At 39.0% G+C, this 23,102-nt stretch overlaps 1 protein-coding gene and 1 pseudogene across 3 annotated transcripts in view; both read right to left on the bottom strand.

Moving 5' to 3' along the window:
• The window catches only part of FRMD6 (FERM domain containing 6), an 88,947-nt gene that overhangs the window by 12,912 nt on the left and 52,933 nt on the right, over positions 1–23,102 (bottom strand). For 2 of the 3 annotated variants that reach the window (XM_010842266.1, XM_010842268.1), the window contains 8 exons: positions 21,724–21,814; positions 17,717–17,820; positions 16,689–16,765; positions 13,848–14,034; positions 10,437–10,592; positions 6,459–6,524; positions 5,505–5,573; positions 2,572–2,746 (listed from right to left, as the gene is read on the bottom strand). In XM_010842266.1, coding sequence (XP_010840568.1) covers positions 2,572–2,746; positions 5,505–5,573; positions 6,459–6,524; positions 10,437–10,592; positions 13,848–14,034; positions 16,689–16,765; positions 17,717–17,820; positions 21,724–21,814 — 925 coding nt within the window. The remainder of the gene's footprint in view (positions 1–2,571; positions 2,747–5,504; positions 5,574–6,458; positions 6,525–10,436; positions 10,593–13,847; positions 14,035–16,688; positions 16,766–17,716; positions 17,821–21,723; positions 21,815–23,102) is intronic. The other variant, XM_010842267.1, reaches the window with a different exon arrangement.
• LOC104990262 lies at positions 22,599–23,005 on the bottom strand (annotated as a pseudogene).

Below are 23,102 nucleotides of genomic sequence, written 5' to 3'. Positions count from 1 at the left end.
AGGGAAAAAAAAAAAAAAAAAAAAAAAAAAGTCCTAAGCCCTAAGACAACTGATAACAGCGGCTCTAATAATTAAAAAAAAACTTTTCTGTATCTTTAAAAAGAGCCCTTTTACTCCCAAATTTCTGACAGATTTGGAGTAAACTAGTTATTCTATACTCACACACATAGTCACTAGAAAACAAGTACTTTGCCAACCTGTCTTCTAGCTAATAAGAGCCTAGCCTGAATTTCTTCGTGTCAACATGTCAGCACAGCCTTGGTGCTCCACGTGCCGGCTTCTGCTCCTGTCATCGTGCTTTTCATCTCTTAGACCTTCTGCAAACATTTAAGGAGTTTCACACCGATCAGTTACAAAATGAGGAAAATGTTGAAATAATTTTGAAATTTATTTTAAGAAATACAAAATGCAACCGCTCACCCTCTAGTAATCACTGGTGTCAACAATGCAATCATCTGTTGTAAAAGCCCACAGAACACCAAACTTTTCGTGTTGTTTTGGACCATAATGCAAGTCAATGCACCCTCTTGACACAAAACCTAAGAATAAGCCCTAGCTATCGAGTAAAACTGAGTTGAAAAAAGATTTTAATGACAGAAAGCATTTTTTATCCATCTCTTTTTAAACAATAGGATTCTTGTGATCATTTTTACTACAAAATGCAAAAATAGTGTTTCAGACAAGGTGACACTAGATGAAATCTAATTAAGAAAAATACAGATTCTTTTCACGCTGTGACTTTGGCTAATGTTAATAGCTTTTTTTTGTTGTTTAAAATGTTGCAATCCTTAAGTGTGGGTGAAATAACTGAATTCAGGCCAAGGTTAATCCAAAAGAACTTAGTTTCAGGTTTTCTTCAGATCTGCAGGGATTTCTAAGCAGAAGAAAGTAAAGATAGGGAAGAAAAAAAAAAGCCATATCTGCAAAATGTATCTACGCATACCCACATCAAAGATCCAATCTGCATCACTGTCAATCTCACTGCCCCATTCACATAAGCCCTCACATGCACGTGATAACAAAGCCCTCCCCTAAGAACTCAACATTCTTTGTAATTTTTCTTTAGAACCTATAGGGGAGGTTCATTAATTCTTTCAGGGTACAAGGGGCTCACATTACAGTCACCTAAACAAGAATTTACTAAAATGCTGTGGGCAGAGAGCTGCTGGAATAAATGAATTTCCCAAAGTTGCGAGTTGGCCATTCAGGAATGAAGCCAACTTGGCAAATGATGGGCTCTGCACCTAAGTCACCTATTCTCACAAGCTTTCCTGGTGCTTCTGCCCATTTAAATTCCTAATCTTCATGTCAGCGTCAGACAGATACATGCACTTGTTATACTGATAAGTCATCATGGGGAAGAACTGGCAGTCTGGCAGCAGGGGAAGCCAATACACTAGACAGTGAGACTAATTCTCTCCAAAGACAAATGCAATTTGGTGGCAGACAGTGGAAAATGATTCATGTTCTAATTGCTACTTAAATTACAATGGCATCTCCAAACTGGGCCTCATTTAAATTGAGAGGCAGCTTTTGAGAAACATCCATCAGATTGTGTTTAAACCTCTATAAGGATTTTTGTTTGTTAAGAGAGGACAGGTACTTGTCTTGTTTCTATAGGGAATGTGACGTCTGAGAGGTCAAAATGTGTTTCCGACATGGACCTAAGTTAATATGAATCTGAATCCTAATTTATGCAAATACCCCAAATCAAATCTAATAAAATTACCAACAATTACTATAACATGAGTTTGCAAAAAAATTGAAGACACTGAAAGACCAAATATGCAAAGTAGCATTTTTGGGTGTGAAACTGGAGTGTGCTGTACAGAGTAACCACAGGAGATAAAGAGCTAACCATCAGGTTAATACTGTGAAGTTGAAGTCTACTGTTAGAAGCCTCCACCTCGTCTTCCTCTCCTCACCAAGACTTGCCCTCTCATGGCTCAGAACTCTGAAGCCCCAAATGCACTGCTCTGTTCTGTGTCTCAGCAAACCGCCCCCGTGCCCCAGTAGGACAGGCTAACAAGATCCTCAATTGTAAACTTTTCTCTCCTTTGTTGGTCTTTCTTGCTGAGCCAGACAAGGGGCTTCCTAGTTGTCAACAAGAGGCTGGAGATATTCTGTGGCCCACCTTTACTGTCACTCTAACATAAGGAATAATCACACTGCAAGGAATTTCAGAGAGCCTGTACATAACAGCCCCAAGGTGGACCAGTGTATAAACAAGACTCTGAGATGCAGATAAAAGCTGGTAAGCAGATAAACCTTAGCTGTGCTTCCACGTAGTGGCTTTCTGGACTTTCAAGTTGAGTGCAGGGAAACTTTAAAGAGACTGTTTGCTAGGACAGTTAAATAGCAGGGATAATCTCAGATATGCTGACCAGCCTGTGGGTGGGCTTTCCAGGACTGCTGAGATGGAAAAAGCAACGCTGCTGGGGACCTGGAGAGGCTGGGGGTCCCCAGGTCCCACTCTTCAGGAGACTAAAGCCCCAGTTCTTGGCAGCTGTCGAGTAAGGGGCCACGGGTGGCAAAAGTACCACCTGCTTCCCGGCCAAGGTTTTGCGATACCTTCGTTTTCCTCCAGCTTCCGGATGTGGCGCAGAACGGGCTGCAGGTTCATGTAGAGGCGATGGCTGTTGCTCAGGAGCTGCAGAAGATGTCTGGAGCGCATGGGGCACCCCGTGTAGTAGATGAGCTTCCTGGCAGAAGGCAAGCCATCTGGGAGAATCTCAAACTTCTTACCCTGTGGAGGGAAGGAACAAGTCAGGAAGACAAGTCTCTGATGTGTCAAGGTCCACTTTCTTTCCTAGTAAGTAAGGAAAACTACAGACTCAGAAATAGATGCCTAAGGCTCCATCCAAAGTTCCCTGAGGGGTATATTACTGTCTTCCCTTTCAAAAATGTCATGGGATAGAGGATTACCAAAAATTCAGGGAAATGCCAAGCCAGGGTCTTCCGGTTCCATCTGTGGTTTCTCTGGCTGGCCAGGCTATTTACGTAATGGAGAAAAGGCCATCATGAAAGCATTCTCAAATGTAATCCCAACACCCTAACTCAGTAAACAAGACCACAAGCTCTAGAAGAGTAATGCATTCAAATATTTGTTGAACGCTGACAAGATGTCAAACACTTTTCTAGTTCCTGAGAAAACAGTAGTGCATATATGACCAAGTCCCTACCCTCCTGTTGCTACAATCTGGTGCTAAAGAGGGTGAATAAACACATAAAATAACTACAGCTTATGATAAATTATGGGGTGGAAATAAACAAGGAGTTATGATAGTAAACAATACAAGATACCTATTTGGGGGTTAGAAAAAAATGAAAAACTCTTTAGTCAGATAGAAGAGGGACTTGGAAGCCAGATGGATAGCTGGAGGGATGAGACAGGAAGGAGAAATAAGATATGCAAGTGGTATGTAAGTATCTCTCTGTCAGTGGAGGAATCTCATTCACCAGGTTTGGGATCATTAACCCGAAGTTGCTCAGTCGTGTCCGACTCTTAGCGACCCCATGGACTGCAGCCTACCAGGCTCCTCTGTCCATGGGATTTTCCAGGCAAGGGTACTGGAGTGGGGTGCCATTGCCTTCTCCGAAATTGAGGGAGAGGGTGTGGCAAAGTTCCTTCCAGTTACAGAATATTATGAATTCCTTTAACTTTTTTGACAATGAATAGGATAGCAGGACTACAGAAAGGAGTCTTCCAGACACAGTGATTCTCAGCTGGAGACGACAGGTAAAGCAAAGAGGGAGGTGTATTTTAACTACACACTGAAAGTCAGCACAAAGCAATTCAGACATGGATGGAATTTCTTACCTCTTGACTTTCCATTTTAAAAGGAACCACCACCAGATCTCAATGCTATGATAGAATGCTTGTAACTTACACTTCATGAGCACTAAACATGTATTAACTTACTCAGTCCTCACAAGTCTATGGCCAGTGAAAGTGTTCGTCACTCAGTCATGTCCGACTCTTTGCAACCCCACTGACTGCAGCCCACCAGGCTCCTCTGTCCACAGAATTCTCCAGACAAGAATAGTGAAGTGGGTAGCTATTCCCTTCTCTAGGGGATCTTCTGGACCAAGGAATAGCACCCAGGTCTCCTGCACTGTGGGCAGATTCTTTACCATCTAAGCCACTAAGGAAGCCCAAGGGGGTGGTCCATTATTCCCCATTTTGTAAGGAAGAAACCAAGGCACAGAAATGTTAAGTGATATGCCCAGAGTCATACAACTAGGCAGGGCTGGGATGGCTGCAAAAAGAATCATCTGGGAAGTTTGCCAAAACAGATTCCTAGTCTCTGCCCCAGACTTGCTGAATCAAAAATCTCCTGGGTGAGGCCCAGAAATCTCAACAAGCTCCTCAGAAGAAGGTGATGCACAACTAGATTCAGGAACCACTTGGTGCAGGACCCTTAAAAATTCAATTTCTATAAATGTATTTTATTGCTACTTAATTGGAGACATGAAGGGGGCAAGTCGGTTAATAATTTTCTCATTTACAAATAACTCCACTCCTTTCACAAAAAGCTTGAAGGAGAAAGAGCCAGTGAGGAGGAGGCAGCTCAGGCCCCATTTAATGTATGAGTAAAGTGAAATCAGATTGAACTGTGCCCAAGGAATTAAAGTCAGAAACAGGTCTTTTAACTCACAGGGCAGTGTGGGATCAGTGCCCAAATGCGATCTGGCAATAGAGCTCTTTATTTATATAGGCCATCTTCCTGCTGGAAAGAAGCACGTGTCTTAATCCTTATCTTCCTCCTCTTTTTGTGTATTTCTTCCAGTAATTTAGGAACAAAGCAAAATTATGAATTTTAATGACCACTAGAAAGACATATAATTAACTGTAATTCTTTGAACTCTTCCTCAAAATGGATACAGCTGGCAAAAGAGTGAAACAGCTGGGAAAAAATAAGAATTTGCTCTGACCAAAGAAAGTGTATTGTTCTCAATACTCTAAAAACAAAAGTACTTTTCCTGTTAAGAGTTGTAGCCCTTTCCTTATAATGATGATTTTCAACAGACAGATATTAATAGAAACATCTTTTTATATCACTCTTTATTCTCTATTCAAGAGAAGTTAACTTCCAAAAGAACGGGCCAACCCCCAAGCTAAGAATAATTTACCCTCTGATTACAGCTTTCTGTTTTCTAATCCCTTTGCTGTACATTTTTTAAAATAATTCTGTTTGATGAATTCATCTTGAACTTTTCCCATCACATTTTTTCTGCAATTAGGGTAGAGTGGTGGGGACCAGACACACAAATTAAAATTGGTGATTTCTTTTGCTGTAAGACTCTGTGATTTCAGGTTCACTACTGAAAAGTGGCAAGGATTATAATTACAGTGCATGCATAAGAATCTAAGAAAGCTAACTATTTTCATCTTCAATTTTGAGAAAACATCAAGTTTTGTGCCTGAAACAATATTTTGTTTAAAAAACAAAAATCCACAAAAACAAACAGATGAGTATTTTAGTCAGTTATTTTAAACTTACCACAAACACCAACTTTCCAACATTGGTCCAAGGGAAATCATAAAGTAATTGTTTCTCTTCGTCTAAATTCTGTGGAAAGAATGATGAGTTACTTATAACTCTAAGTTATGCACATAGAGTTACCGAGGAAACTGACAGATACTCTAAAATAGCTCTAACTTCTTTCCCAGAAAACTAAAATACATACAGTAATTAAAATCTGAAAGAGGTCCCCAACTCTCTTTAGAGACATGCAGACAGTAATTAAAAGAGAAATGATACAACTCTGCCACTTTGGGTTCCTCAGTGACGACGTTGCCTTTCAAGGTAATCTGTTCCCTTCTGGCCCATCTCTAAATTTAAATAAAAAGTCCAGAAGACTCAGGCATTCGAGAGATGAGATAAGGCACTCAGACGTTCATAACTGGGTGTTTTGCCTATACCAAAGATAAGGCACTCTCCCAGGCCTCACAGACCTCCTCTTTCCCCTGTTGATGGCGGGATGATAACACCATCCCACCTGCAGAAGGATGACAGGAACCGCTTACTCAACAGATGAGTTTTATCAGAAATTGTAACGGAAATTAAAACGTCTGGGTCAGATACTTTATCACAAAGTCATTTTTCTTTCTATAGTTACAGATGCACCAGATGATTAAAAAAAAAAAAAGAATGCTAAAAATTAATGACACACAGAGAAAAATGTCTGGATATTAATGATCTATGAGTGATAAATGTGGGCCAATCTTTGGTTTGCTGTTTCCTGTTCTAGAGGACTTACTGATGTCAAGGATCAGACTGTTTCACTTTGTCTATCCCACATTATCCACATCTGTGCTGGACAAATAAGAAGTAGTAACCAATCAATGGCTGGAAATAGGACCAGTGGACATAGCACAGGACCAGGCAGGCACACTGTCAGAGTGAAGACACAGTGGATAGATACCATTTGACACCTATTCCCCATTAACTAACCTGAAAAATCTGTATTCCCCGCATGGTCAATCCAAGGGTCAGAGAAGCTTCAATTTCCCTTTTATCCTGTAGGAATAAAATTATATGAAAAAGCGTATCTTTCTTCCATAAGAAACAATTCAGCACTAAAGAATGAAAGATAAATTTCAGTATTAGAAAGCTTTTTACTTAAAATAGCTTTGCCTTTCTGCATCCTTTTTTTTCCTGTAAGATACAAGAAAATCATGGGTACATATTAAATCAATAATGATATTTTCTACTTTTTAAATCTGAGATTTCAGAGTTTTAATGTTTTTACTATACTTTCATATCTGACAATATTCTAAATTCGTGTGTTACTGAGAACTCTGGTAAGACTATTTGCTACATTTACATCAATTTTTTTTTTAACCTTCTATGCTATGCTAAGTCACTTCAGTCGTATCCAACTCTTTGTGACCCTATGGACTGTAGCCGGGGATTCTCCAGGCAAGAACACCACAGTGGGTTGCCATGCCCTTCTCCAGGGGATTTTGCCTACCCAGGGATCAAACCAGTGCCTCTTATATCTCCCGCATTGGCAGGTGGGTTCTTTACCACTAGTGCTGCCTGGGAAGCCCCTTTTAACCTTCTAACACCTTTTCTCAGATGTTAGAATCTTGAATATAATGTCATAGTTATATTCTGAGGTGCAGTAGATTTTGCGTATTTAAAACTGGTTAAATCTCCCAACTCTGAAACAAAAGTTAGAGGCAAGCCTGAATAGTTAATGGGCTTCCCTACTTAGATAGCATACTAAAGACCAGAGACATTACTTTGCCAACAAAGGTCCGTCTAGTGAAAGGCATGGTTTTTCCAGTAGTCATGTATAGATATGAGAGTTGGACTATAAAGAAAGCTGAGTGCTGAAGAATTGATGCTTTTGAACTGTGGTGTTGTAAAAGACTTTTGAGAGTCCCTTGGACTGCAAGGAGATCCAACCAGTCCATCCTAAAGGAGATGAGTCCTGAATATTCATTGGAAGGACTGATGCTGAAGCTGAAACTCCAAAACTTTGGCCACCTGATGCAAAGTGCTGACTCACTGGAAAAGACTCTAATGCTGGGAAAGATTGAAGGAAGGAGGAGAAGGGGACAAGAGAGGATGAGATGGTTGGATGGCATCAGCGACTCAATGGACATGAGTTTGAGTAAGCTCCAGGAGCTGGTGATGGACAAGTAAGCCTGGAGTGCTGCAATTCATGGGGTCGCAGAGTTGGACACAACTGAGCAACTAAACTGAACTGAACTGAAGTGAATAGTTAATGCTCTCTCATGAAGATAGTTGAAAGCTATAAAGCTTTACATTATGTTAGTTTGGAAAAAGCACTTATTTTTAAGAAGTTCAATTATCACCTGCCAATATGATATACATTCAACCAGCTAAACCATAAACTGAAAAAAAAAAAAAAATACACCACAACAAGTATAAGGGAAAAATACTGTACTTAGCCACAGCTTTTAAGCACTATTTGTAACAAGTGGTTGTATGATGTAAAGTTCAAAATAGAAAATAAAATTGCTAAGTCACTAAAGTATATTCAGTATGAGATTTCTCAGTTAAAAAAATGAGTATGTACAGCTCTTTATTATGTTCAGTGCCAGTTTTTGCATGATCATGAAAAGAAGTATTTTTAGAAAATGTATCCTCAGCTGGCATAGTAGATAGAGCCTATATTCACTACTGGGGCTGTTTTTTTTTTCCCCCCACTAATATTCTTTACATCAAGAAAGGCACATACAGTATAGGTTTAACAGGAGAAACCAATTCATCACTATGACTTTAGGCCAATATCCCTTTCAAGGCTGTTCTGATTGCTTCCAGAAATAAGACTGTGTTCATAAAAATGCTGGTTGTGTGTGTATGAGGTATGTATCACTGGGCAAGAGGTACAGAGGTTTGTTGTTGCTGTTGTTTTAAATTTCCTATCTCCTGTCTCCATTTTATAAACAGGTCTTAAATGAAGCACTTTTAATGGCAGTCACAATTTCTTTAAAGAATGAAAATTCTCTCCATAAGGAAAAAAAATCTGTTTCTTCACCTCAGTTCGTTAGCTTTATCTTGTTTTAAGAAGGCCAGAGTGATTTTTATGCCATGTAAAAGTAGCACACTTTGAGCAAATTGAAAAATTAATTTTTACATGAAAGATAAATTAGAGATATCTACTTTATCTACTAAAGGATTCTTAATAGGATTCTTAAAAATACCAAAGCTTCTGTAGCAAATAGAAAGCAACCAATATTTACTGAGCACTCACTAATGTGCCAGGCATGCCATCTGGCCATTTCAGATTCATCATCTTGTTGAATCCTTCCTGACCTGTGGCATGTATAGGATAATTCCCACTGAACAGATGCCCAGTACTGCAGCGACAGACCCCCAGGATCCCAGCAAGAGTGAGTGCCAGCAGAGGGTTTCTAACTGATGATCTGATTCTAAAGCCATACTCTCTCCAATGTATCATTCATACTTCTAATACATTTTAAAATATAAACTTATTGTCAAAACTGTCATTAATTTTCATTTTCTCTTATAAGTTGAGGTGTCACAATGAACTCTTAAAAGAAAAACAAGAACTCAGACTTTTAGGAATTTAATTGAAGAGATCTTGTGGAAGTCTTTGCCTTTCAAAGATGACAGGGCATTAACAAAGCATCTCTTGGGCATGAAAAGGGAAAAAATAACATCCTTTGCTCTCTTTTTAAGTTTTTTGAACCAGCCAAGAAAATTACCCAGCAATATAACCGATCTGTGGTCCAGTCTCTAATGGCCTAATTATGCTTATCTTACCACAAGGGTGTAGCAGAGATAACAAACCTAATAATAACAAAGACAGTGGTAACAGAAACACATTTAACATCATACTTAATGTGTGCTGGGCACTGTTTTCAGCACTTTTCACCCACTAATTCCTTTAGTCTTTAATAAACCTCAGAATTTATTGGGTTTGTTACCATCTCCATTTATCTGTGGGGAAACCAAAGCACAGTAACATGCCTAAGGTTACCCAGTAAGGGCTGAAGCTGGGATTTAATCCCAGCAAGCTGGATACAACAGACCACACTCTGAACCACCTCATCCTATTTGGTTGGAGAATAAATATGCCTTTGAATACTCAGGTGGGAATTGAAGGGTTCGTACCATGGAAGAGATACTTGTGGAATAGGGAGAGGAGTGTGGCGGAGAAGAGGGAGAGAAGACAGAATGTGGTGAATACTTTTGCCAGTGATTCTCCGCAAGACCCGCCCCAGTTATTATTTGGATGTGTGACCTCTGACTCAGAATGGAAAAGTGAGGCTAGAGACACAAGAACACAGAACACAAGGACACAGGACAAAAGAACGAACAAGCTTAGAGTGAGAGCAGCAAGAAAGTCAGTGATTCAGGCGCAAAGGTTCTTGTAAGCAGACATGGGTTGACTCCTGTCTTTTACTAGTTTTGTGATCTTTGGTATGTATCCCTGATTGTAAAATGAAGATTACAGTCCTATCTTATAGAGTTATGAGTATTTTTTCAAAAAGGATAGATATGAAGTGTTTCCATAAATACAAAACTCAATAAACATTAGCTGCTGTGGTGGTGCTCTTATTACTAATGGATACAATGCAGGTGTGGCTTCACTTATTAAATAATTACTGATCAAAGAAGTAGTAAACATTACTCCCCAAGGCAGAAATGCAGATTTGGGAAGGAGGAGAATAACTATTTCATAATCACTGAAAAATCAAAAGCACAATTTACAGCCACTTGTCATCTCAATTATCAGAACCATGAAAAAGACTCACTCCTGCTTCCAGGCCCAAAGAAAAACATCACTGACTCCAAGACTGACTTATGATGACAAACAGCAGTTCAAATAAAAATTCTTTTAAAAACCCATTTTAAAAACAACCAAAACTTAAAAAAAAAAAATTCTCCTGATCAAGAAGATACAGCTGCAGACTTACTGCAGTTTTGTACCTTATACAATCTGTAGTAGTGAACAGCGACGTCATCCAGTCGGACAGCCTCTTTGATATATTTAAGATGAGCCTCAGAAGCTGTCAGTGCAAACTGATCTTTGTGCATGTTTGGAATGTGCTTCAGGATGTAGTCCTTCCCTCTCTTGGAAACAACCTGTTGGGATACAAGGGGAGCGCAATGCAACATTTGTTGGAAGGATTCAAGTATAACACGACCCTCACCCCGCAAATGATGAAAGGCCGAGAACCGAAAATAGGCCCTTGAAACTGGCTGATTTCCACCAGGAAATTCTCACACTGATACTCTTTTGACCATCTGTGACGTTACTAGGCTGAACAAGCTAATACTAGAAGGTACAGAGTCAGTTTAGCTGTAGTACTTCATATCTAAGAAGAAAAATCATAAGAAATGGGAAAAATATGTTCTCTTGGCTTTAAAATCACTAACAAAGAAAAACCATGCAAACTTGCACAATTTTGCCCACATCATTGTTTATACTTGCAGAATTATTGGTACCATGAAATACAGCTACTGTTAGCACATCTTCAGGTTCTGGATCCTACTTAACTCTTCTAAAATTACAGCCACAAAGTGGGAGGCTCTCAATGTTAATCCAAAGAAGGCAGAGGACTGCAAGGAATTCTTAGAAACATTTCTGGTTTTTGCATAAGAGGCTGATAAGAACACTCTACTCAAATGCTTAGGAGAAAACAATTTCACTCAAATATTCATTACAATTTACTGCGACTTCAGTTTTCATCAGACAGTAGTCTAAGCTTTCAGATTTCAAAAATACATAGTGCCCAGTAGCTACAGGCTCAAAAAAAAGGTGTTGGTAAGTTAAAAGTCTTAGCTGACTTCATGAAGATTATAAAAGATGGAAAGAAGTATGCAAAGTGAACAAAAAGCATTTTTAGTGCTCAAAATGATCAGAATTTAAAAATTAGAGAATTTTTAGTTTTATCAGTTTTTATAGTTATTGACATATTTTTCTTCCTATGAATATTTTAAGGAGAATTAAACATGATGAATTATTGGCCAATAATCAAGTTTTGCTGATAACTCGTTATAGATTTTTTCTTTCTAGATTCCTTTTTCATGGAGATCATTTAAATCAGTGCTTATCAACCTTTTTCAGGTCGAATAACCCATAGAAAATAGTATTTGAAAGGGCAGTGAGGTATATGTAATAGGTGGTTCTGGTGATCACAAGGGTCAAGGAAGCTGGTCTCAGTACCCTGGGTGCCATGGCACACTAATCGGGAAGCTCTGCTTTAAAGACCAAGAGTCCATGAGAACCTGATGACAACTAGAGAATGGAAATACTGGCTACTTTTGGTCCCACAGGCACTGCTATGTAATAGCTTGATGCCCTCTGGTTTTTCTTCAACAACTGAAGCACAGTCAGCCCATGAACAAAAGCTTGTATTGAGCACCATGATGTGAAATGCTGAAGAAACAGAAAAGGTTAAGTTTACACCTGTTCTTTAGGATATCTTAAGAAACACTCAGATTACTGGGTGCAAGAGATAAGCAGAATATTTGAAAATAAAATACTTTTGTTCAGGGTCTTATTGAGTCCAGAGGAAGGGCCCTGGGCACCTAGACAGTCCATCCAGAGAACACACCTGGGCCAATGAGCAGGAGTAGCCAGGTAAAACAGGGAGGGTGCCTCACCAGCTAAAGAAGCTGCAGGCAGAAAGGCCCAAAGTGCAAAACTACAGGAGTTGTGGAGACACAGTAATGCTGAGTGTTGCTGGAGCACAACACATGAGGTGCAGGACAACCAGAGAGGAAGGTGAAAAATCTGGCAGGGACCATGAGCTGGGAAGTTCCTAGGTCATGTTTGGCACTCAGGCTTTCACTCTGCAGGTGAAGGTTTAAATCAGAAGCAAAATCGACTTCTCTGCAAGCTGTGAAGTAAAACCTGGAGCAGGGACAAGTGTCCACTGGTGAGTGCTGACGAGAGCTGGCACCTGGGAAATGGGAGGAGTCATGACCTGGGTTGGGGTGGGGATGCAGTAATGTTTAGGAAGTTAACAGCAACAAAAATACAAGAGAATTTTATTTCCTAAGTTGAGTGCTGGGGAATCAAGGGTTTATATTAGAGGATGTTCTCCTGACTAGATGGGGCAAGGTAAAAGAAGAGTGTTAAGGAAGAGCCTGAATGACTCTTAAGTTTCTAGGTGACCAGGGCCACTGGCTGAGGTTATGAACACAGAGGTAGGAACACACAGAACTGAGGTGGGAAGCAGATAAATTTGATCTGGGGCACTGTGAGTTTGAGGTGCCTATGGGTAAACATCTGTCTTACAGACATAAGGGAGAGAAGCGGATTTGGGAGGTGCCAGCACATATGTGGTTGTAAAAAGCATCAATTTGGAGGAGGTCTCCTGGGATAGGAGTGACTAAGTGTCAATCACAGCAGAGAAACCCAGGAAAAGATGTGAAAAGTGTCCACTGGATTTGGCAACTTAAAGGTCACTGCTGGCCCTAAGGACAACGCCATAGTGGAGGGGCTGGTGAGGAAAGAAGGCAGATAGATGTCGGTTGAGGAGTACATGTCGAAGTAAAGATGTTAAAACATCAAATTCACATCACTTTTTCAAGAAGCTTTACTGAGAAGGGAAGGAGAGATAGGCAGCTCTTCTTTCCCTCCCTCCTTCCTCCTCTGAAGATAGGAAGGTGTGAACCGAGTTAGTTCAAGTAGAGGCTGAAGATACAGGGGAGAGAGATGCCTCAGCAGAGACCTGGAGGAAGAACGGGAAGTGATATCAGCAGAGTATGGTGGAGGAAACATGGCTGAGACAGTCAGTGCTCAAATAACCTGTATTTTCTTGCTGAAGGAAGGGGGTGGCTCCTCCTTTGATAGTGAAGGAGATGGTGGAAGGCACAAGCAGTTCACTTATATTTGTTTTCTCAGCACAGGAAAAGTTGTGAATGATGTCGCTTTTTAAAGAACAGTGTTTTTCTCCTTCTGAAGGGGAAAAATGCTGCTTGAATTAAGAGTAAATAAGAAAGTCAAAGCTGAGTAAATCTCAAAAGAAGGCTGACAAATTCCCAGTTCCAGCATCTGTAGGATGGACAGCCATCCTCTTCCTCATTACCCACGTACAGGTCGAGTTGGTGGAGAGACTGTGTGTGCCACGCTCTCAAGTGTGAAATGTGTACCCGGGTGTCATGGAGGGTGTGTGGGCCATTAAACACCTGGCTTCCCAGTTCTTGAAGCTGCATGAGTAGCTTGACTATTTCTGGTTGCTACTAGTTTCTTTGTCATTACCATTGCGCCTCGCAATGTGTCTAACATAGAGGGTAGACATTTTAGGGGTTGATATGTCTCTATTGAACTAGAACAGTGAACTAGAAATGTGCTAGAGCAAACGCTTTAGATCTGAAAACAGTGCCTACCCAAGATGGGAAGTAAGCCTCGGGCTCAAAGTACTTTCCATAGTGCTTATTCCTTTTGAAGTTCCCAAGATCAGCCTGCAGCGCAAAGGCTGCCAGCAGGAAGTAGGCCTCCTCTCGGAGCACACACTGCGAATGCAGAACTTGTTTTCTCAGGTGCCAGTAGTAATAGTATCTTGCTGCTCTGTCACTAGGAAAACAAAAGAAAGCAGAACTCACATTTTGATGGAACAATCTAAACGCATGTAAATAGAGCGCAAATCCTGCTGCCCGTCTGGGGACGGGAGCTCTTCTGCTCTGTCCCCTCCTCCTCCCCCGCCTCACTTGCTGAAGAGGGGGAGGCTGTGTCAACACCTGATGGCTGCCTGATGGCTGCTTCCCTCAGGCCTCAGGGAGACAGGACCCCAGGCCAGACGACCCAGACTGCAAAAGCAACATTTCCTGAGGCCTGCGGCACTTGATTCATTCTGATGATGGAAACAAGATCTAAATCATGCCACTCCAATGTGGTAAATAAATACTACGTTGAACAAGTATTAGAAGAGAAGCCTAGGCATTCGTTGTCTGTATTAAAATAACTTTGCTACCACAATGCTGCACACGCAACATAAATAAGGACAATCCTGGTTTTAATGTCATGTGTCCTTTTTTGTTTTGTTTTTCATCTGAGCAAATTACAAATACATTAGGCCCTTTAAAAAATATTTCTATTTATATGCTGTACTGGAAAAAATTTGCTTGACTATAGTTTTTTTCCCTCTAAAAGTGAATGAACTGAAAATTCTCTTAAAATCCTTTTTTTTTTTCAATTAAGCAGATGTTACTTTATGGGTGTGTTTTTATAGGTACATGCCACAAAATCCGGAGAAGGCAATGGCACCCCACTCCAGTATTCTTGCCTGGGAAATCCCATGGACAGAGGAGCCTGGTCGGCTGCAGTCCATGGGGTTGCAAAGAGTTGGACGTGACTGAGCGACTTCACTTTCACTTTTCACTTTCAGGCATTGGAGAAGGAAATGGCAACCCACTCCAGTGTTCGTGCTTTGAGAATCCCAGGGACTGGGGAGCATGGTAGGCTGCCGTCTATGGGGTCGCACAGAGTTGGACATGACTGAAGCGACTTAGCTAAGCAGCAGCAGCAGCCACAAAATCATAATAGTCCTCACAAACGGAAACAGTAATAGTGCACTCATTACAATCTGTTGAGGTCAGAAATAAATATAGTCCCCATTAAATACACTAAAGAGTGCTGACTGGGTAAAAACACAGTCAAGCTCCAAAAAATGTCACAGGCAAACAGGACGCCTCAGTGATCAAAGTAAAAATGCAAGGGGGAAAAAATGTGTGTGTTTGTGTTATGTATTTAATGAGTATTTGCCTCCCTATTATTTTAGGTTGAATGTTTACCTGAGATTCATAGCTCATTAGTTGATGATAATAAAAACATATGGGTTTATTTTAACCAAGATCATGTTTAAGAATGAAGAATTTAAAAATAAAGCATTTATGTAATTTTTTTCCTCTTGGGACAGAGTACTTTTCAGAGCACTTCTTTGTATAATGCTGAGTACACAGCGTTTGGACTAGCTAATCACTGGAGAAAAGGGCAGAAGTATAGGGGTTAATGAAACATTCATTAGTCCCAGGGGGCTAATTAATGGCTCAATACTATATTTTTCTTCTTTCCAGCACATTCCATTCCAATTAAGTACACTGAGTGAAGATTTTATACAAACTGAGAATAACTAAAAAGGTTTCTCTGCCTTTAAAAACATCCTTTATGGGCTCATATTTTTTACTTTTTAATTTGCATGTGGCAATAATATAAATATTAAGAGCAAATCTCAGATACAACTCATTAGTTAAATGTATCTTTGTCCCTTTTACATAGGGTTTCTCAAAATTTTAAAATAAGTGAAAAACAGAGTTCACATTTCTAGTAATTTCTACCAGGTGACAAAATCACCTCTGAAAGTCTTCCAGCACTGTAACCTCATATAAAATGTTAATCTGAGCTTCTGAACTGGTGACTTCTGGGTCTGTATCATGTGCAGAGTAGTATTCAGGCACCCACCTCCAGAAAAGGAATCAGTTACCTGCCCTCGCCGAACTGCATCTAAGATTCTCAGAGGATAGCTCCACTGGGTGTAATCTTAGCTTTAAAGATACTGCCAAGAACAGAAGCAAGACCCCGAAGGTGAAAAGAAAACCAGGCGATATAAACACCCATGCATTTGTATAGGACAGAGTTCTTGCTGCTGTCCCTTTTCTCACCTCACCACCCGAAAAGAATACAATGCATTAACCAACCTCTCCTCTTTTCACAAAAGTGCTAGTTCTTCCTTAAAGGAAGTACCTTTTCAGTGACTGATCTGTTATAGAAAATGTAGAGAAGAGAAAATGTGAGCTGTGATACTGTTAACAACTTCACTGATAGTCTAACAACTCGTTCATTCAACAAATATGTATTGAGTGTCTACTGTTACCTCTGTTTTAGGGACTGAAGATACATGTGTGTGCCAAAGTGTTTTTTTTTTTTTAAAAAAAACCCTGTTCTTGGGACTTCTCTGATGGTCCAGTGGTTAAGACTCTGTGCTCCCAATCCAGGGGGTCCAGGTTTGATCCCTAGTCAGGGAACTAAGATCCCACAAGCTGAAACTCAGAGCTTGTGTGCTGCAACTAAGACCCTGTGCAGCCAAGTAAATTAATTAAAAAAGAAAATCTCCCTGCTGTTTTATATTCTAGCAGGTGGAGACAAACAATAAACAGAAGTACTTAATTGATACATTAGAAGATGAGTACTGTGGAAAATGAAAGGTCTGGAATTTCTCCTTGTCCTCATACCTGATCAGTCGACCATTTTCCACATAATACTGCACACGGAAGTGGATGATCATAGGAGGTCCAAACTGATCAATTCCCTAAACAAAGACACGTGTAAAAATCAGGCTGTTTTTAGTTACTTCAAAAGTGGGTTTCAAAAACAACAAATATCATTTTTAAGACACTTTTTAAACATTGAAAGGTTTGATCTACTTCTAATGAGTAGGGGCTTCCAGTAGGTATAAAGTTGTCCATGCAGAAACAGGAAGTTATAAAGCATCATCACTATCTGATACTCATTCACTGTAATGCCAGTGACAACATACGGGAAGATAAAAATAAATGCCAGTGGAAAGTTCTAGCTGAGATCCAGCTCCTCTCCCAGCTCTGTCCCCTGTGGTGACCATTTGCTCCTCATTACAATGTTCTCCTGTTCCTCTGACATTCCACATACCAAATTCTAACATGCTGTTTGTTTATTTAGACATTCATGTTCCTTACTTTGTAGTTGGCTTTGAAGTAGCCTTCAGTTTACTCCAAGAATTCTTAAATACAAATTGGAGGATCAAGGATTACACACTGGGGATTATTACTGTTTTGTGAGGGTAATCTTGAGAACACTAGGTAAATTCCCAGTGATGCTCTCCTATGCAAATACAAGGCACGGGTTCAATAAAGTAATAAAATATCAATGTAAAGATAGTAAAAGCAGATTTTAAAATGACTAATAACTTCTAGACAGTCAGTTTTGACAACTAATGTGGCCAAAGAAGAGGAACAAATACTTTTCCCATGATTTTCATTTCAAAACATTATCCCAAGGTTATGGAAAAGTTATTGTCCAATACTATTTTAGCAGATGTTCAAAATCTTTTGCTACATGTTATAAGCTATTAATCCTTCACTAATGTGATATTTTAGAACTTATAATTCATATCCCTTTCCAAATCTTTACTGTATAAAGTGTTAAGATGTTTTCCTAATGTATAACAGCTAAAATAAACCTTTTTTAAAAATCAAAATAATTTTGCTGATAAATATAATCTCACCCAAGTGACTTCGTATTGTCGTACCTTGCTGGCCTCTTTCTTCCATTCTTTTGGACAATACTTATAAAGCTTTTGTGACAACTCCATATACACGTGTTCATTATCTGCACATTAAAAAAAAAAGGAGACCAGGTGATAAAGGATAGATTTTTTTTTTAAAGAAAAGAATATACAAAGAAATGGGTTTTTCAAAAAAAGCCTCAAGCTTTCTGAATGTACTCTAAAGTCACATATCACCAAGAAAACTGAAAACGTAAAAAGATACAAGGTTCTGTGGGATAGCTATTAATGACATTATTATTTTGCTTTCGCAATACAGAACATGTATCACTGAAAATGTTAACACTTAGAAGAAATACTAGATTCCTATTCTTGCTTTTACTTAGTTTCCATGGTCATTATAACATAGTTTAACTTCCAACACTGTGGTGTTACTCAGTCTTAGAAAAACATGCTTTTGTTTGGTTCACAGAGGATCCATCTCATAAGTGCAAAGTAATAAAAAAGGGCAGAAACAGCATCTTAATTGCTATGTAAGAAACTAAAAAAAACTGATGATAACCGATTTGTTTTCAAGTGAGCAGCTTGACCCATGTGTTTTGTGAAAAGAAGTCTCTAATACTATTCCTTCTCTGCGCTATCCACATAAAACCCAGAATGTCAAAATGATAAAGCATTACTTGTGCTGCTTTTGGGGTTGATCTTGTGGGAAGAAGAAAATAATCTTATGCAAAACAAGAATGGATGCCAAAATATTTCTTCAAGGGAATGATGTTCTTAAGATGAGCAGAAAATAAGACTGCTAACTAACTCATGCAAAAATGATCTAAACATGTGAAAACTAGCTGGTAAAAAGTGCAAAATTTTTCAGATTTCCCAAATGGACTCTTTTAAAGAGAGATATTTCATATGAAAAGTATTCCTATCTTGTACAAAGTTTTCAAAACAAAATTTTTTTTTATCTCCTTCCTTTTCCTCTAACCATCACCCTGGGGTCATGCTCATGGAAAGTCCTGCATAAAAATGTACTTGTTGTGGAAGAAAACTCTGTCTCTTTGACTACTCCAAGGATAACACATGCCCACACTGTCACTCATGACTGAATACTGCAGTTTGACAGAACAAGTCAAACATTTGACTAGAATAGGAAGGGTAAAGCCACTCTTTGTCAATGAATGTCATAATAAGTCAACCAGCGTGGATGAAAGGGGCAAAGAAGAAGTCCGAGAGATAAGAAGATGCTACTAAAATCCATTTATCACATGAACTAAAACCATCTCCCATTTCTACTATGGTACCAATTAAACATGAAATGGACAAGATCAGACAACATTCCTGTTGAAACTGATTTGTTTTTGGCTTGCGTTCCTGTCTGAAGAAGCAACATAATGAATAGAACTGAGACTGCTCGCCATGATGGCACACGCATAGTCTTATAAACTACCACTGTGTTTCTACCATCCAGCAGTTTGACCAGAGCTGTATACTTTCTCAAGCACACATCAGTCCTGCAAAGCAGGTGAAGCAGTGATTTCTATTTGACATGAGAGAAAACTGAAATGGAGAGAAGGCAAGGGACATGTCTAAAGCCACACAGCTAGCTAGTGGTAGAACCTGAATCAGAACCAGGTCATCTGATGCCTGTTCCAAAGTTCTTGCACCATCCTGCAATCTCTCTTCTAAAAAACACATCTCAAAAACTCTTATTTTGAAAACCAAGAAAACTGATTTTATGAGACTGACTTGCTGAACAGCAAAGATCAACAGACTGCCTGTAGTTGAAGTAAGAAGAATTAACTCTGTAGAGCATCTTATTTCCCCCAGGCTCTTCCTTGAAAGAATGACTGAGGTGTGTACTAATATAAAGATGGAGCTGAGCATTTGTGTTTTTACTGCTTCCACTATCACAGGAAGAAACTGAAGAGCAAATGGTTGGTTCCTTTCTTCTTCTTCTTTTAAAATATAAATTTATTTAATTGGAGGTTAATTACTTCACAATATTGTATTGGTTTTGCCATACATCAACATGAATCCACCATGGGTGTACACGTGTTCCCAATCCTGAACCCCCCTCCCACCTCCTTCCCTATACCATCCCTCTGGGTCATCCCAGTGCACCAGCCCCAAGCATCCTGTATCCTGGATCGAACCTGGACTGGCGATTCGTTTCACATATGATATTATACATGTTTCAATGCCAGTCTCCCAAATCATCCCACCCTCTCCCTCTCCCACAGAGTCCAACAGATTGTTCTATATATCTTTGTCTCTTTTGCTGTCTCGCACACAGGGTTATCATTACCATCTTTCTAAATTCCATAAATATGCATTAGTATACTGTATTGGTATTTTTCTTTCTGGCTTACTTCACTCTGTGTAATAGGCTCCAGTTTCATCCACCTCATTAGAACTGATTCAAATGTATTCTTTTTAATGGCTGAGTAATACTCCACTGTGTATATGCACCACAGCTTTCTTATCCATTCGTCTGCTGATGGACATCTAGGTTGCTTCCATGTCCTGGCTATTATAAACAGTGCTGCAATCAACACTGGGGTACACGTATCTCTTTTAATTCTAGTTTCCTCAGTGTGTATGCCCAGTAGTGGGATTGCTGGGTCATAAGGCAGTTCTATTTCCAGTTTTTTAAGGAATCTCCACACTGTTCTCCATAGTGGCTATACTAGCTTGAATTCCCACCAACAGTGTAAGAGGGTTCCCTTTTCTCCACACCCTCTCCAGCACTTATTGCTTGTAGACTTTTGGATAGCAGCCATTCTGACTGGCGTGAAGTGGTACCTCATTGTGGTTTTGCAAATGAAGCAACTGACAAAGAACTAATCTCAAAAATATACAAGCAACTCCTGCAGCTCAATTCCAGCAAAATAAACGACCCAATCAAAAAATGGGCCAAAGAACTAAACAGACATTTCTCCAAAGAAGACATACAGATGGTTCCTTTCTTCTTGACGTGTTCTCCACGGTCTCTGGCCTCTTTAGAGCAGTCTTTTTAGATAAATGAAAACAGCTCACATTTTGGAGCTGAACTTGTTGATCAGCTCATCATGATATACTTTCCAATCTGGGAGATCTGAGCATTTTATGGTACTAACCAGATTCTCAAGATACCATAAACCTTTAAATTGAAACCAATTTCAGTAGTAGAAAATAATTCATATCCAAATACAAAATACAGCTACATTTCACAAAAAAGGTTTTCTTGAAAAACTGAGCAAAATTTCACAAAAAAGGTTTCCTTGAAAAACTGAGCAAAGATCTGAAAGGTTTTTTGGCATCTAGAAGACTAAATTAGAGAAATTTTAAAGTATGATTTGAAAGAAAAAAGTTTTAAGGAATGGCTACACTTAAACTCTGGGAACTTAACTCTAACTAAGGTGTCACTGGCAGAGAAAGCTTATATGGAGCCCTTTACTTGAAAATCTTTTCCATGTAAAGTATACAGAAGAAACCGATCCCTTATCTCCGAGTTATATGTTTTGACTGGAAAAAAAAGAGAAGGGATAAAGGAAGGAAAAAAGAAAATAAGAGTAAATTAATAGATCACTTTGTTATACTATATCTTCAACAGTAAGAGAATTGGAATAGAGAAAAGTCAGATTTATTATGTCTACATGTCTTTTAATGTCAAAAATTACAAAACAAATTAAATTACAAAAATAACCAAGGTAATTTCCTATAGTGCAAAGAAACAAAAATCAAGTTGGGTTCATTAAAACACAAAAGAGCAAATGCATAAAATCTAGACTTGTAAAGAGGAACCAGTTTTTGAGTTCAAACCATAATAAATTCAAGACCTAAAATTCTAAATCATAGAAGAAATACACAACAGTTGAGTTTAAAATATGAATACTAGATTAAAAGCCAAGATTACAAGTACTTTGACAATCATAATTACATAACAATATGCTCAATTAAGTTACAGCTATAAAATGCCATTTCCTCAGGGAGAGTTGGCTAACTCCATCAGAGACGGGACTGAGACTTACTTTGTATAACACTGAGTCCAAAGAGGTGACAGTCCTTTAGCCTGAGTAGGTCACACACCTGGACCAGTAACTGGTGACACAGAATTTTGACCTATGGGAAAAAAGACAAAAATAAAACAAACACAACTTAATAATTCAGCCAAGTCCAAACAGTGAGCCACAATCAGGCAATGTAATGCATCCTAAATATATGCCGAAGGGACAAGCTGACACTAGCAAAACAACAGTTGGTTTATGGAAATCACTACAGCTGTTTCAGTAATGATGATCACAATACAAATTTCTACAACATGGTAATAAAGTACCAGTGCAATCTTGTACAAGACTCACAAATCTGAGGACACATGGACAAGGCTTTACTCTATAGCCATAGTGCATGATAAATATGTATTTCAGAAGGAAACCAAAATAATCTAATCAAATGATCAAAATTATTAATTATCAAAATTATTAATTTGGCAAGTATTTTTACAAGGAAAGTTTTCATCATGGTGGTTTAAACAAAATGCTCATGTACCACACAATGAGTGAATACCTAGCTTTTATTTACTTTAATCAATCACTTTCATTGACATATCTTTTAAGTACTAAACCAGGTTCTTTTCTGAGTCCTAGTATAATAATAAAATCATGTTAATTTGGAACATGGAGTTAAGGTTAAGTTATTCTGAAAAGTCACATGCTGAAAGATAAAACAGTCTTTAAAAGACACAGTTTTATTGACTTTTCAAATACTGAATGAAGCATTTTGGGGGACACATAATTGTAATGAGTCTGCCTTGCTGAACTCAGAATCACTAAAGCTTATTGGTGTTAGGATTGACATTAAGAGACCATATAGGTCAATTTCTTTCTTTTTTTTTTTTTTTAATTACAAAAGTTTATTTAACAAAAAAGTAAGAAAATGTACACAACCCAATTTTTCTGGTAGTAAAATGTGGAGAGGGGACACATGGAAGCGTTGATTTCTCTGGTGAACACAGCCATTGTTCATACTCGTTCCAAGGCTTCTAACATGATGATACTATTTCCTCGTATTACCACCATTCCAATATTGTTCTGTTGTCCACTAGTTGCCATCTCCACACATTCATCTATCACAAGATTCATAAAGGGATCAAATCCCCGCAATATTCCTTGGACATGTCTGCCACCATTTAATTTCAATGATAACTTCTTGTCCATAAATTTCTTCAATTTGGGAGGGTGCGCTTTGCTCATGTCTACTCCGCGAGCTCAAAGGAGCCTCCAAACGGAATTCGAGTGGGCCTCACGCTTCAGCAGCAGGCCCGGGGCTTTGCGACTCGGTCAATTTCTTCATTTGACAGACATATAAAGGAAAACCCAGAGAGCCTGAAGTCATGTAGTTAGTACTATCA

This window comes from Bison bison, unplaced genomic scaffold, assembly GCF_000754665.1.
Source record: "Bison bison bison isolate TAMUID 2011002044 unplaced genomic scaffold, Bison_UMD1.0 scf7180017864174, whole genome shotgun sequence".
NCBI lineage: Eukaryota > Metazoa > Chordata > Mammalia > Artiodactyla > Bovidae > Bison > Bison bison.
This window is presented reverse-complemented; position numbering and strand designations above follow the sequence as displayed.